Raw genomic sequence first — 17,205 nt, forward strand, 5'->3', positions numbered from 1 at the left:
TCCTATCCTGTATTTATGTCTCTCTCCTTAACATTTTAATTTCCTTAATTAGCATTTTTACGTTTTCACGCTGTGTTTCTTCATTCTTTAACAATGTTTTTAATGCATTATGTAAAGCAAATTGAATGTTCTTTGTGTGTGAAATCTGCCATACAAATATACGTTCCTTGCTTTGGGATAAAGGAGTTTGTTTTGGAATTTTGAATTCTGGCGTTCAAAGAAACTAAACTTAACATGTGTTCAGAACAAAACTCAGTCCAAGTTGCAGACATGTTTAGGTTAGAAAAAGAGAGTGTATAATGAAAAGTGTAGAAATGTAAATACTGTAAATAAAAAGAAAGAAACAATTATATTATCTTTCATTCTGAATCATTACATATAACTCATATATATGAAAGCATGCTTTAGCAATGCGACCCTTAATTATGGGCATGCAAAGAAAGAAAGAGGTGGAAAATATAAATTAAATAATAATATGTTTATTAACTAAATAATATTGATTCTAAAAATATTATATGATTGCTTTCTGATTTTTTTAAAAACATTTTTTAAACACAACATTGTCCATACCAGGGTAAAAAATAAATACTAATACTACTACTACTACTACTAATAATAATAATAATAATAATAATAATAATAATAATAATAATAATAATAATAATAATAATAATAAAGAGAAAGTGATTCAAAGTATCATTGGCCATGAGAAATGTATCCTGAAAGTAATATTCGTTTTAATTGCCTTCTTATTCTTAATGTTTCTTTTCTGTTTGCCATATTAATGCAGTCCTTTATATATTAACGTATCCTCTTGTATGTAAAAAAAAAAAAATCTCATGCAAAACGTCACGTCCGGCTTACCCACTCCACCACTTCCTGCATGTGCCGACAATATGGCAGCGCCCGTAGCGATTCACCTGGAGTTTGGGTAGGCGATGATAAAGCTCCTAATGATAATGTAGTATGCAGTGTTGTTGTTCTGTGAGCAGCTCTGTATTAACCTTTGTATGAACTCGTCTCCGTATCGTCCGCCTTCGCTTAGCTACTTCAACAATACCTCAAACCGGTTAACAGCTAAGTTAGCTCCCTGCTAGTTTTGAGTTTGTTTATGAAATATTCACCATCGTGGGGTCGCTTTATTTCTGTAAATTGTCAGGAATAGAGAGACGTGTTGGCTTGACACGTCTAAGAAAATGACCAAAGAGAAAACATTCGTAAAGCGGTACACAGCAACAGAAGTGAACAGAGCTGACACAACTCACTAACTTTAGTCAAACCATTTAAACTGCGAGGTTGTCTCGCGCTCATCGGCGACGCACCTGTTTCCTCTTGCAGCTCAGCCAGATGTGCAGAAGTCTGCCTTTCAAAACATGCCAGGAGTTTCTGAACGCTATCAATGACCTGCAAAACAAAAGGAAGACCAGCACCAGTCACAATGTAGACCTGAGCCTCAAGTCAGACCTGGTTCACTACAAAGGAGGACTTAGGGTTTGACGTGTGCTTCGCTGCTGTGATAATTGCCTTTCTTTAGACTTCTCAATAAAACAATAAATATGACAGCGACAGACATCAGTACATGTGTGGAGATAAGTAAAGTCCATTTTCATGCTTTATGTAATTTAAAAATGAAAATAAATATTGTAATTTATTTATTTTGTGTTAAACTTTATTGTACCATCATAGCACCCTGTTATTATCTAGAAAGTAACTCATAATAATAATTCATAGAAAGGTATTTTAGCCTGTGAACCACAGGTCAGAGGACCTTGCAAAAATGTCTAATAACAAACATGCATTGTAACGAATGTGGGAATAATGTTTCCAATAATAAATTACTGTTTTCTTGGATTTAAATGCATCTGTCAGTTTTTTTTAGTCATTAAGATTATAAACAGTTTTTCAAGAAATTCCTCGACAACCCAACACGGCTGACTACAACAACAACAACAAAAATACAATTTCAGAACGCTGTCTTTATTTTGCATCCCAGAAAGTCCTCTGGACAAGTGTGTTAGTTGTGTGACTGCAAAAGAACCAAACAAATCATGCACACTGTCGATCATGTGTACTTTGGTCCTCAGACATTTGTCAGGTACAAATGAAACAGTACTAGCCCCCGTACATACTGACAAATTAGCTGATGTTCTTTCTTACCAAGGAAAAATAGGAAATTACAGACCTTTGAATGAAAGTGTTAACTAACTTCAAACAATTGACTCAATATGGTAACAATGACGAGACACATCTGTCTGTGTTCTGGCTGATCTAGTGAACTAAATACCTGACCAGTCATAGTACTTCATCACAGTAATGCAAAACCCGATAAAAATACAACATTGTCATAAATCTGCCATGCTCAATGATTTGCAAAATTAACCTGAGCTGCTGTTGCAGTGTGATGGTCAGCATTCAGAGAAATAACAGACTTCTGTTTGTTCATAAAAACCTGAGATTTGACTTGGACCTGCCCCAAAAGACTTACTTTATACAAAAGCTTTCTCTTCGTCTCGCCAAACTGCCCCAGTCTCAGAATAATAGAAACCAGAGATACATTAGTTTAATCCTGCAACCTGTCTGATCACTTAATTTGATGTTCTTTAACTCAAATGTGTTTTACGCCTCTATTCAACGGCAACTGCATTTTTATTTCCCATCACTCAGCTTTGCAGACCTCATGACATGTTCGTCCTATCTTTTGTGAAAGTATGTAAACACCACATAAACAAACACTTAATTGGCCTATTTTACTTTTTTTGTGTGTAGTGGTGGAGCGGAGCTGCTTTTTAATGGTGTGAAGGAACATCATGTGACTCTTCCTAGCCAATCCGAACCTTGTGAGTATCACCTGTCTGTTCATGTCAGAATGAGGAGTCTCTGTCATAGTGACATTTTCAAGATGCTTTTATTTCAAATAGATGTGGTGTAGTGACTGTAGTGAGCCAATGTCAGGTAGCTGCATCTCTGGAAGCGAAATGTTACTAATGAGGGTTTTTTGGTTGCCACTTAAAGGTCATGTCCAAACTGTGTCTTATTTCTCCTGAGGTTTTAATTTTCCAACAGAGCCGTTTAATTAATGCAATGTGGTCAACCAACCCTCAATTCACCAGCTCATGAATAGACCATCTTTGATGACTTTTCAAATATATCCATGTTTTTAGCTGCATTGGTATGTGATGAGGATGTTAAATTAACTACATTTTAAATGAGTTCTGAGGGTTCACTGATGAATCAGGTTTATCAATTTGAGTGACATATGAAATCAATGGAAGCCAACGGCAGGTAGGATGGTTTGAGGAGGAACTCAAAGAGTCCTTCACTGTCGATCACTTGTGTTCTCTTAATGACATGTCTGTCCTTTTCCTGATGCTAGTGTGCAGGATTCTTTGGTTTGTGATCCAGTACACCTCAGTGAAGCTTTTACTTAAGGTTTGGAAATGTTTGGCGGTCATTTAAAGATAGATCACGTACAAATGCAAACATATTGTCTTGTTTACACATAATACGTTTAGCATTTTTAATTGAGCCTTTATTTAGCCAGGAAGTCTTTTGAGATACATTCTCATCTTTGACATTGTAGCTTTCACTTTGTACTTCTCTGTCACAACATCTTCCATGATTCTGCTGTTCCATCCTCACCCATGAATGGATCCTTTCACTTTGTATCACCTGTTGCCCGCTGTGAATACCAGTGCTTGTGTGTATGTGAATGGACGTAGTAAAGGGGGCAAAAGGGGAAGTCTATGTTCTTTCTGTTGGTTGCTAAAGAGCAGTAGGGTGACAGCTTTTTGGGGTCGGTCAAGATCATTTTGGCTGACTTAGCAGGCGTGTTCTATTTCTGATTTCATAAAAACTTTCCTACCTCAGGATCCAAATTGATTAGATTTCATTTTTCTGTAGGATTCAAGCTACTTCCAATATGGGTCACTAACTCGCATCGAGGGAAAAATCTGCCTGCAGCCCCCCGATTCTATTTCCCAAACCCTGCTCAGGACCCGGGTCACTGAGAGAAATATGTGTTTTTGGTGCTGATGTTGCCATGACAACAACATGACAAAAGTTGTGTGTGTGTTTGTTTATAATTTCAACTTCAAAGCAGCACAGACATTTTGACACAACCTTTCCTGGACGTATTGTCTCATTATGATCTTAAGTCTGAACAGGTTGTGTGTCTGGCAGGTTTGCTGATCCTGAAAATGTCCCTTTTCGAACTAATTTTGCCTTACTGTGTGTGTGTGTGTGTATGTATGTATGTGTGTGTACGTGTGTGTGTGTGTGTGTGTGTGTGTGTGTGTGTGTTTGCATGAGTGTCTGTTAGTACAGAAGGGGTGAAGGCAGATATAATTGGTTCTGAATCCTTCGTATTTCTCTTTGACCCCAGCCGGTGATTGATGACCCTCAACTGAAAGACCCCTCCCCCCCACACACACACACACTCTCTCTCTCTCTCTTTCTCTCTCTCTCACCCACACACACACACACACACCCACACCAAAACCCTGTGGTCTCAGGATCACCCAGCTTTTGCCCCTCAAATCAGCAGAAAGCTGATGTGAGCCCCCCCCCCCCCCCCTCAAATAACAGTCATAATCGCACAAAGACAGAAAAGCAAAAGGAGAAGAAAAGGGAGGGAAACTGCATGCACAAAAGAAACGCGACCACGGTTTTGAATCGGTGTCAAAATGGCGCCCTTTCCCTCCCCTCCCCTCCCTCCGTGTCTCCTCTCTATCAACGCAGCTATCCCAAGATGCTTCAGGAGCCTGTGACGCATTTTCCCTCTCTTGTCTTTTTGTTCCCTCATTTATTTTCTGTGCCCCTCTACCTGGACCGCAAAGCTCTTTCAAAAACCTTCACCTCTCAGTCGCTCCATGTCATTGTTCTCGTTCTTGTCTTTCTCCTCTTTAACTCTTTATTTCTTTACGGTGTCTTCCATTTTTAGAACAGCCCTTTTTCGACTGGATGACGTGAATTGGTTGCCCTGTGTCTAACCTTTTAACAGAAAGCCAATAAAAGAACAGCGCCTGATGACTATTTCTGTTATAAAAAAGCTGTCTGAATTATTATTGATCTGTGTATTGAGCTAAGACAACCTATTTATTTTCTATGTGCAACTTTGTACATGTTTTCCTGTGTGTGTGTGTGTGTGTGTGTGTGTGTGTGTGTGTGTGTGTGTGTGTCGAGGGAAGGAAATACAAATAAAGGCTAAAGATGGAAGGAGAGAAAAGGTTTTATGAGAGAATGAGAGAGAGAGAGGGTGTGTGTGTGGGTGGGTGTGTGGGAGAGCGAGCAAATGATGTAAATGGGCGAGAGGAGCGAATAAGGGGTAATGGTGGAGAAAAATTACCAATGGTTAAAAGGCAGAGAGGGAGCAAAAAAAAAAAGGAGTCGCCACAAAGAAGGAGTTATGACTGCTGTCGTGATTAGTTCTGTTTTTAGCCCTGCAGAGGTGCAGGTCAATATTCACTGCCTGCTCCGGTGTGTGCGTCTGGTAGTCCTTTTTTATATGGAGGCCTGGAACCGTAGAAAACTAGCACTATCATTATACTACTGAGCTGGCCGACAGCACTGCAATTAACCTGAGCACCAGTCACACATGCATGTCCACACGCACACGCACACACACACACACACCTTATACATCACATATCATCCACACAGTAAGCTTCCCTCTTCAGTGACCAGGCAGGTGCCGCTATAAATATATTTGTTACAAGCTAAGTGCTGCAAGTAGACCTTTATTTTATTACTTTGTGAAATGCGTTTTTACGTCTTCTTAGTTTGTATTTCATTTGATTACATCTTGTGGTTATTTGTATGAAATGCTTTATTAGCAAGCACTGTCCTTTCTCTTATTTTATGGCTGAATAAATGAAACCTTGAACTTAAGAAGATGACTCTTTGACGGAAGATACAAAAACAAATGTTTTAAGTGTGTCTTAGATGTGTGGTTTATAACTCCTCTCAGTATAATTTCAGAACCTGAAACCTCAGAAAAGGCAGGTATTTTTGGTGGATTTCAGACACCAGAATGTCTCAGTAATTTTAGATATGCTCACAATGTATGCCTAGATGCTCTAATATAATAATTTATTGAAAGTAAAAATTGGGCTACACCTGTGAACATCTTTTTTTCTGAATGTATTTCATGTAAAAGCTGCTGTGGTCTCTACACAGTTTTGACATGTGATATTAGCTCCAGCTGAAGTCCCTGTGTGACTCCAACCTGCTACGGCTTCAGCGCTCGCCTTCCACCTGGCTTGGGATGACTCGTCCTCTTACCCTCTGCTCCATCTGCTGCTGCAGCCGTGCTCGCTTCATTTTCCTCCCCTGTAATTTATTTTCTCTCGCTCTCTCTCTCTCTCGTTCATTTATCTCTCCTCCTATGTTTCCAAACCTCTCCTCTGTTCTTTCGTTCCTGTGTAAACTGGTCAAGGAGGCCGATACTGTTAATTTTGTGTGTGTGTGTGTGTGTGTGCGTGATATGGCTACCAGAAATTGCACTGCTGCTCTCAAGTGTAATGCCGAGGCGACAAGAAGACAGCTGGGATCATAGACACTCACACAGCACACTCAAGAACAGGAAATGGTCTCAAGAAAAATATTAGATGCTTGTGTTTTGTTGCATTTGACATTGTGCGTGTTTGTGTCTATAATATTACGCCGTTTCCTTACAAAGCATACATTTATTTAAGGAAACACACCACACACTAATACACACACACGCAGAAGCCCTCAGACCACCTTGAATCTTGATGTGAACAACAGCCATAACTCTAATATATTCATTGTTAGTAGTTTTGTGGGGATTTATCCTAAAACCTCTCATTGTCATCGCCTTTGTGGCTTTCTGTCAGTCGGTCTGGGCGAGGCTCAGCCTATTGTTGAGACAAGGTCAATCTGATTGTTCAAGAGGTCAGACTCATAGAAAAATCAAGCATTGCTGATATCCAAGCTCAGGCGAAAAGCAGTGCATTTCATGTTCGAATCTAAGAAAGAAAATTATAGATAGATATTGGATTTTCAGATTTTTTTGGTTTGTCCTGCGTTGAAAAACCTTCACTACAAGTGTGACGCTACAGAGAAATATTATTGCATTTATATTATATATTTTTTAATGAAGATGCTTTCCTTTTTATTTATTTTTTGAGGTTTTAACCTTTTGAAAATGTAGATGTAGATGTTTTCTGATTTCTAATCTGTTCAGTCGTTTCTCGATTTATACACAAAAATCATTCATTTAATTTCGTTCCAGCCAAGGTGAACAATGTCGCTCTTGGCCATCGACATCAGTCAACCATCCCCCCATTTCCAGTGCCCCCCCATACACATACACTCATAAATATACATGCACACAGACACACACACACACACACACACATATACACAGCCTCGTCCCGCCTGGTACTTCTGTCGCGTCACATCGACCAGGGGGCTGGAACCGTGCACCTTGACCCTTCACCCTTGACCTGTGACCTCTGTTGTCTGCCTGTGTATGGGCTTTGTGTGTGTGTTTTTCAGGGGACGTGAAGCAGCTGCTGGTCTGGATCCAACAGAACCTGCTGAAGGAACGGCCCGAGCTCTTTGTCCAGGGAGACTCTGTGTGTGTGTGTGTGTGTGTGTGTGTGTGTGTGTGTGTGTGTGTGTGTGTGTGCGCGCGCGCACACACACACACTTGACACACGCGACACACACTTGGATCTGTGAACAACAATATGACCTTAAAGGATATGTTATACAATAGCCTGCCACTGAAGCAAAAACTGCCAAATGTGACTGTAATATTTGATCAGAATTGCTCTATAAGAATATGTGAAATGATGAAAGTGAAACTGAAGTAGGTCGTGAATCGAGGAGCTTTCTGAAGCATTTTTTGAAATGCTGAAAGAAAAACACTGTCTAGCCTTGAGGTTATGGGTTTCAGTAAGATGATTACCTGTGTGCAAGTGTGTGTGTATGTGCATCTGAGCTTTTGTGCTCACGTGTGTATGAATGTGTGTGTGGGGGGGGGGGGGGTCCAGGGCTCACAGCAGCCTTATAGGACAGGCTGACTTTTACAGCTGCCTTTGTGCTGCACTATTTATAGCACCACCTAACCAATGAATGGAGAAATAGCTGGCCTACCTATAAACCGAATATATTTGATGTGTGTGTGTGTGTGTGTGTGTGTATTTAATGTTGAAAGCACACACTGTTTTTGAGCAAACCATCATCAAGGTGTTTCTTTCATTATCTTAAAAAACCGAATGAACCTGTGTGTGATTAATTTACAATCTTTATCTTTGTTTTTAATTCTTTTGTTTCCTCTCAAAGCAGACCTGTTTTTAGTGTTTGTGCTCACAGGTTCCTCTCACATTGCCCTTTCTCGTCCACGTCATAGAGCACCAAGGTGGAGAGAAGCATATTTGAACTGCTTCAGGCATTTTCTCACTGCCCACAATTCCTCTGTGGTGATGAGAAATTAAATAAATCAACTTATGTTCAGAAGACTGCACCCATAGGTGTTTGTTGTTGCCCTCTCCCCGTACCCCCATTATCCTCCTCTGAAGGGTGGGGATTGTTTTTGTCTTCATCCGTACGTTATTTTTGGGCCCGCTATTAATTGTCAGTTGACAGTTTGTTTCCCCCCACGATCTCGCTACTATTTTAGTCCGCCACTTATGTATGTTTTATTTTATGTTTTTAAGAGAGAGATCCTTATATTCAACCTTTGTTAACCAGAAAACAATTTTCTGAGTTTGTGATTGATAATACAAGTGCTTTATGCATATTTAAAGATCAAAGCAGTTTCATGAGAATAACCCCAACGTGCTTGTTTATGATCTTATATGATCTGTAACATGGACATAACACACGCATGCAGTCACAGATACTGCTCGATGTTTTATCTTAAATATACCAGTGTTGAAAACGCCTGACTATTTTCTCTGGGCTACATTTTGCTATTAAAAAATAATAAGAATACTAAAAAAAGTTACTTGAAGGTGTATTCAGCAATTATCTTTTACTATTATTTATTACTTTGATTATGACTGTTATTCAGACAGTGCTTGCAAAGAAAAGACTTCTGTGACCCAATGCACCACCCCGAGAATTTTGACTGTAAGTGTAATATTTAGTACAAATGTATTAAGTATTAATACATATTAACTTTGGGCCGTACCCAATAAATAGAGGAGGCTATTTCTCTTTCGTTTAACATCATTTAAATCTTTATTGTAGTGTTTCTTTCATTCATCTAGTTATATTTCAAAACGACTCTAATTCATTTTTATTGGATGCAGGATGCAGATTATTTTTTTCTCTTATTGTGTTTGTGTTTTTTAATTTTTTTATTGTGCATCTGTGGAGGCATTCTGCTCTACCGGTCTGCATTTTGCACACACACACACACACACACACACACACATATATACACGTGTGGTTGTGTGTGTGCTGCCTTTGGGAAATGTGTCTGACTCAAAACGGTGTGTTTTCCCACAGGAGACCTGGGATACTGGTGCTTATCAATGATGCAGACTGGGAGCTAATGGTGAGCATTGGGAGCCGTGTGTGTGTGTGTGTGTGTGTGTGTGTGTGTGTGTGTGTGTGTGTGTGTGTGTGTGTGCATTATAGTGTCAAATGACTGGAGATCATGTCTTTATGCATAGATCCCTATCACCATATACCTAACATTTCATTCAGGACTGCTTGTGTGGGCAGGTTAGCCTCACTGATACCGAGATTTCTCATTTTCTCTGACTCAATGTTTCATGTAACGTGAAAGCAGCTGACAAGTTTGTCCTTGGGGTCTCATATCTGAACACATATTTACATGCACACACAGAGCGAACGCTTCAATTTGAATCCATTGATTCAATTACAGGACGCAACGCAGGATGTAAATGAAATGAAAAGTTTGTCATTGATTGGACGCCGGTGGGAGCACAGGAACAATATGCACATTTGTATTAGTAAAGACAGATATTTCTCCTTTGACTTGGAGAGATGTTTGAATATTGAATCCTTTGTGTGTTCTGTGAACCTCAGGGGGAGCTGGACTACCAACTACAAGACCAAGACAACGTTGTGTTTATTTCTACTCTTCATGGAGGATAGCAAATAAATGAGGAATACACAGTAACATATCCTTCTCTGTAACAGCCTTTTCTCCAAATCCTCTGCACTCTTCACTCCCCCCACACACACATATCTCAACAACACACCACCCTATTGGTTGCTGTGGATGTGTCAACCTGCACCGTGAGGTCTAACCGGGATCGATGTTTGGTCCACAAGAATGAGTGAAAATTCAGAGATGATTACTAAGAAAAATAGATACTGTGAGATGGGAATTCTGCTTTTTAAAATCAAACTGGACAGGTGTAAAGGGCAATATATGAAGCTCTGGTTACTAGCCAACTAACAGGTGTGAGTGCAAACACCTGCATTTTTGTGTTTAAACTTCATCTCCCTGCTTCCCCAATGCCATGATGACCATGAAAGACAGAAAGACCGCATCTTAAGGTCTACAATGACCTTCAGGAATATATGATAAAAGGTTACACTTTGCTTAATTAGCATTTCTAAGCAGTATACAAACATTTAACAATATATTCATAAGGAAATGGCAGGTGTGTTTTTTTCATTTGTCAACTTTTATCATTTCTCCTATGATTTTTTTGTATCTGTTTTACAATATTAACATTTATTTATACCCCAAAGGCAAGTTATGGATGCTTCACGTGGGTTACAGCCGTTGACAAATAGTTAATTAACAAAAATGTTCTTCCAATGTTTACAAATACATTATAGTGTGTTATACAATGTTTATATAATGCTTAGAAATTCGAATCACAGGGGTTAAAATACACACACAGTGTTTTTTCTTCTAATTGTTTATATTCTTCCTCACAAAATGAAAAAAAAGATTAAAAGATTTTTTTAAAGAAATTGAGTCCTGACTTCTGTAATTCATTTTTTTTAAAGTATTAATATGTATTCTTTACTTCAAAGGAGCTAATATTTCCAGCACAGTGGTGAAATAAGGATTGGGAACATTGGGAACACTTAATTAATGTCTTCTATTCAATTTATTGCAATGCATAATATTTGTTATAGTGTATAACTGCTGTCTCTGTTATGATTATTGTTCTCTCCAATATGTTATTGTACAACTGCTCCAAACCACATCACGTGTTTCTGCTCTAAATGAACTACAACATCTCTCTCGCTGCCAATGTTGACTGCAAAGTTGCACAGCACACTGTGCCGCACGCAGAGGCCTAGCACAACGCTTTTCTTAATTAGGATTTTACATCACGCTTCGATTATTCCTGCTGGAGCTTATATCTGATCGATTTAGGCCGAGCTCTGTGATCACACGGCAGTTTTAGGCTGATTAGACGAGACTTGTGGGAGATTTGACCGTCCTGCAGCCCCTCAGCCGGAGTATGCAAAAGTAAGAGTGTGTGTGTGTGTTCGCGCGTGCATGCGTGCGTGCGTGTGGGTGGTGGGTGGGGTGTGAACTACAGGACCACTGCGGGAGGTCGAGGTCTCGCCCCCGGGCTGCCCTCCCCTGAACGCCCGGGGCCACCTAAAACCTTTTCTCGGCTGTGGAGTCCGATTTGCAACGGGAAACCCGCCGATAAAGGCGGTCAGAAAGGAAATGCTAATGAGGCTGCGAGGGGGTTAGAGAGAGGAGAAAGTGTAGCACTGTGTCAGCCAGTGCAGGCTGGGAGACTGCGTGTGTGTGTGTGTGTGTGTGGGGGGGAGGGGCTTCACTGTTTTCAAAAAGATGTGTCTAAATGCGTGTATGGACTTGGTGCCTCTTATAGGTCACCGTGTTACATTTTTGGACCAAATATTAACAAGATCAAAGTTGGGCTATTGGATTTTAAATCTTTCGAACATTTTATTTCATTGTATCTAATAATGCGTATATAAATAATAACTTGAGACACTAGCTTGGCCATGTGAATGAGGTTTGTATTCCCACTCAGTTTTCATTATTTAATGTAGGTTTGGACTATTAACCGCACAGTTTACATTCAAGTCCACTTCCTGCTCACCGCTTACAGGAGAGATGGTGACGATGCTGGTGGAGAGAGTCGCCCTGGCCTCACAGGTCATAAACGTGTATCATAACGACTCTGAGCTCACGTTCCAACAGTGTGAATAAAAAGCCCCTGTAATAAACAGCCATGTAGTAAACATTAGTAAATAGCCATTACAAATAAACTGCCATAATAGCATTGATTTAGTTTTTAGTTAGTACATTGTAGTTGTTTTTTCTAGCAGGCTGACAGGGTGATACTTCTTTTTTTTAAGTATTACTCTGTTACGTACATTAAAGAAAATATATATATGTATCCCACATTTTTCGATTATATTGACCAAAGCAACTGTTGCCATTTTACTCTCCATCGTGTTTTTCACCCTAGATGTCCTGCAGTGAATCCAGAGCTGAAACTCCACTAAACGTGCTGATTTTTTATTAATTAAATTAAGCTCTTTCTTTGGAAAAAAAATACATTCGTGTTGCTTTTTGTTAACACGTGTAGTAAAGCACGTGCACGAATGTTTGCTTCAAATGAAACACAAGTGAATAAACAATTGTAATTTGGAGGCTATATTTTCCGTAAAATAATTAATGTGAATCAGTAGTCCATTTCACACAGAGGCATTTCTGCAAGAGCAAACATGTATGATCCCCTGGAATTAATAAATGTTAGCCTTTAATGTTCAACAACATTAAACACACACACACACACACACACACACACACGCACACACACGCACACACACACACACACACTTTGGCTGTGTGGATGTGCTGTTGTTTTCAATTAAATGTTGAGCCTACAAAAAAGGGTTTAAAAATATATTTGAAATAAGAATATATCTTTAGGGGTAATATAGTATATTTGTAATGTTTTTACATTATTCGTTAATAACTTAAATATGTTTGTATTATCCAGCTTTGAATGTTCAAACATTTGTCGTTTGAAAATGTATAATTATAATTATGTTCAAGCAGTACAAATGGTGAAATAAAGAAAAGAATAAACCATTTCAGTAGCAAGATGAAAACATCGAATAGGTGTCCCACGTGATATATATGTGACGCTGTTTGGCTCCAGAGGTTTGAGCGTCAGTCATCGTGCCTCTTGTGTTCTTCGAAGCTTTTTACAGCACTGCAACCTACAAATAATAATAATACATATGGAGTAGCCTACAATAATGCCTTTGACTTCCCTTAAGAAACACTAAATGAGTTGTACAATTGTGTTTCAGTAATATATCTCTGGTTAGCATGCAATTGCCTAATAGCCTCTAAACATGCTCTATATATATTAATACATTATGGAATTCTCAAAGAAACATTATTTTCCATTACAATGTAGCGTTTGACATTTCTTTCTATTTAATATGCCTCGTTCGTTTATTTTGATTCTCCTCGTTTATGACTTCTATATCTGATGTTCCAGTTAGTTTTTTTTTTAGCTCATCTCACGTGCGTCTGTGCTGCATGCAGGCCTCACTCTGCCAGCACTCAACTCCCTGGCTTTCCACTATTTGCCCAAACATAGTCGATACATCGATGCTTCCAGTCGATATTAACCATTTAAAACAAACACTCTTGATTAGATCTTCGACAAAGTGTAAATACCAATCGGGGCCAACCACCGCGCGCATCTCGACAAACACATCACACGAGGCAGAATAAGGTTTCCTCCACTTTATTGGCCCAGTCCCGAGCCCGTTTCCTCCATAACACACACGTGGTTCGTATCTTACCTGAAACGAGACAGTTACAACACAAGCCGAGACTAAACACCGCGCCGGAGCCTTCTTTGTGCTTCGCAGGCCGACAGCCAGCAGTGATGGATGTGAGTCTGCAGCAACAGATGTCCATACACAATTCTCGCGGTTGAATTTGAGTTTACTCAAGAATTGCGTTTGGACAATCAGCCGCTAAAGACTCTGAAATACCCTCTGCCAAAGATGTTTTTTTAAAACAAGACGAAATGAAGCATTTGATTATTTAAATCACAAGTGTGCACGGGTAGTTATTGTATAGGCCGTGCATGGCTGCACCTGCCACGGCTGCCTAAATGATGCCCTTTGACAGCATTGGCTGCGACTGACACTAAAACCGGTTTTCTCTCCCCCTTTTTTCCCTCCAGGATAGGGAGTGTGCATTGTGTGTCACATCCTCGCTGCTCAGCATTGCCCTGGATTCAGCCTCTAGAAAGAAATCTCACTGTGCATTTCCACCTCCGAGCTGTTTCAGCAGAAAACTAAACCGTTCGGAATTTTTTTTTTTTTTTGCAATGAAACACATTTTCTTGAGCACATTCCTCTTATTATATCAGAAGCTGATCCCCTCTGTTGTACTGATACGCTGAAAGAAAGTCCATGCTTTTTTTTGTGTGTGTGTATTTGTTTGATAATGCTAAGGAGGCACAAGCACTGTGTGACTTTTTTCTACTGCTGTTTGAAACAATCCTATTTCCTACTTTCCATTATAGTGTCCGTGTCTTTACACTGGCTGTTAGTTGTAAAGTTAACCCCAAGTCTGTCCAGATCTCTGGGCCCTTAAGATGGCTGAATGGCCATTGCATCTTTAAGTAAAATGTCACCTCCTTTGATTCACCAGAGAATCGCACTTTTAAAGTGCCTCAAAGAAGGCGAGAAAAAGAGAGGAATCAAACAGCTGGAGTGCACTTCATTTCAATTTAAAGTCCGAGGTGAGAAACGTCGGCAAAACGCAATTTCTGCACCTGTGTACTGTCATCGATTGACGGAAAGAATGTTCAGTTCTGGTGCCTCAAGATGCACAATGGCTTTCCACGGATGTTACGTTTAAAGAGATCCCCTCCTATTTGAAAGAAAGGCACCTGGAGCGTTTATGTTCTTTCCTTTGGTGTTTTTTTAAGTGGTTGATGAAATCGAAATGAAAAAAAAATTAAAAAAGGAAACCCCTTAGTTCCCGTTGGTGCGTCCTTTGGTTCAGTTCCCACTGACGGCGCGTTCTCTCGGATCTCTCGGTCCCAAAGCCCCCCAGCGAGCAGCGGTGGATGGTGACGAAAGGAGGCTGAGCAGCGTGCTTCGTACACTCCGGTCAGACCGCTGCTTGCTTCCTCCCATCCTTCCTTTACGGGTCTCTCGGGCTGACTGAGTGGCTGACTGGATGGATGCCTCTCTGCCCTCCTGGCTTTTTCTTCTCCAACAACAAACGCTGCCGGCCGCGACGCGAGGCGGAGAGGAGTGGAGAAGGTCCTCGCTTGGTACTGAATTTGAATAACACCACGGGGTGATACATGTCCATTGTACTGCTTAAGTAATGAATCTCCGCTGTCCTCTGTGTCACACACACACGCACACGCACACACACGCAGCAGCTGCGATGAGGGACCAGCAGCCCCTCTTAAAGAAACAACAGCCCTATTTTCTCCCCAAAAAGAGATTACAATCCCGACACTGTTTACTCTGACCGCACTGCATGACGTTTAGTGTTTGTCTTGTGCCCCCCTCTCTTGTGTGAGCCAACTAGTGCAACGCTGTAACCAGGCACTTGGACATAAAGCGGTGCCTTCAGCGCCATGTGCAGCCATTCTGCTGCAGAAAGGGCAGCCTCACTGGAGGCCTCTGAGGCAAGCGTTGTCCGGAGTGACAGAAAATGACTCGATTATATGATGCTCATGTGACGGACGATTGAAGGGGCTACAATAGGCCACATTACGCATCTGTATTTATACAGTATATCTTTATTTAAGGTCAAAGATGTAATACAAAAATGTTTAAAAAGCGCACACCATGCGATGGTTATTGTGTGTCGGCTTAGCGCTGCTTTGCACACGTCCTATTCCACTATAAACACCTAGTATGTTGTATGTGTGCAGGTGTTCTTTTATTTATTTTTAAAACGCCAAGGTTACATATTTTGGCCCTCGGCGGACCACGGTGAACACTGTGACTAATGAGATCTGTTTAAGTATTTTTTTTTTACAAGCATGAAAAAGCAAAAACAAAATAAATGAAAGAGCTCTGCGCAGCGTTTTGTGTGTGTGTGTGTGTGTGTGTGCGTGTGTGTGTGTGTGTGTGTGTGTGTGTGTGTGTGTGTATGTATGCCTGTATGCATTGTAAGCACTGTGAAACATGTTCATGCGTAAAACGGTTGTGTATAAATATAGGAGGATGACTCAAGAGGTGAGAGGTGTCGGGCTCGTGTCTCTTTCTCTCTGGAATCTGAACCCAGAGCATCCTCATGTCGTGCATATCAGCAGTTTTGAATGCTGAATTTGCTCTGCAGCTTTTTGATGCTTACAAACGCGACCTACCCCTCTCTCTCTCTCTCTCTCTCTCACTCTCTCACTAATAAATCATCCTGTCTGATCCCACCCTGGGCGCAGGGGATCCTCCTCTTTAAAGCTCAATCCGGGTTTTTTTTCTCCCCTTTTCATCCTTCTGAAGAAGCCGAGTTAACCTCTCCTGATCCACAGGGCCAGAGCCCCTCTCAGCCCCAGCCCGCCTCTCATTTAATCAGCCAGTCACTCATTCATTGCTCTTTTTTTGACTGGTGAAAAGCAAACCCCTCCACCTCCAATCCCCTCTCTCCCTCTCTTAGCCTTTTCATGCCAGGGCTCTTCCAGAGGCGGGAAGCCCAGGAAGAAGTCAAGAGGGTCCCCTTTCACTCTCACCTTGACATCCCTCAGTATACTCTGGGTTATGGATCTAACGAGTTTTAACCCTCTCAGTTCTACTGTGTTCCAGCACCGCAGTGCAAAGATGCATTTTTGTTTTACCTTCTAACCACATTGAACATAAAACTGCTGTTAAGATCACAAACACACCGGCAATGGTTTATTTTGTCATTAGGATCTAAGAATGTTGCATGTGTGGAAAAAAAACTCAACAGCTCAACAAGTGATGCATGAAGGTTTGATTTAACTACTGAAGAAAGCACTTTGTCCCTTCCTTTAGTTCTCTAACGTTGTGTGTAAATACATTTTTAAAAAAACGTATGAAATTAATTCAAGGATGAAAAGCAACACGGAAACATTTGAAACACTTTCAACTCCAGCTGTTGATTTAAATCCTTTTAGCTCAGTAGCGTTCATGTTGGCTGTTAGTCTTGGTGGTGTATAGTAGGTTTGTGTGTGCACACAGTAACAGTAGGGGACCGCTGTGCCTCCCTCCATTCACAAATCAATGTTTAACCCG

General features: G+C 40.5%; 1 protein-coding gene across 1 annotated transcript; it reads left to right on the top strand.

The window, feature by feature from the left end:
* The first annotated feature begins 877 nt into the window (after window positions 1–877).
* Window positions 878–10,124, top strand: urm1 (ubiquitin related modifier 1). The gene is made up of 5 exons (XM_034547468.1): window positions 878–931; window positions 2,767–2,837; window positions 7,519–7,600; window positions 9,481–9,529; window positions 10,027–10,124. The coding sequence occupies exons 1-5, from the start codon at window positions 897–899 to the stop codon at window positions 10,093–10,095; spliced, it is 306 nt and encodes a 101-aa protein (XP_034403359.1). The 5' UTR covers window positions 878–896; the 3' UTR covers window positions 10,096–10,124.
* The last annotated feature ends 7,081 nt before the right edge of the window (window positions 10,125–17,205 follow it).

The sequence above is a fragment of the Cyclopterus lumpus genome, chromosome 12 (assembly GCF_009769545.1).
Source record: "Cyclopterus lumpus isolate fCycLum1 chromosome 12, fCycLum1.pri, whole genome shotgun sequence".
Lineage (NCBI taxonomy): Eukaryota > Metazoa > Chordata > Actinopteri > Perciformes > Cyclopteridae > Cyclopterus > Cyclopterus lumpus.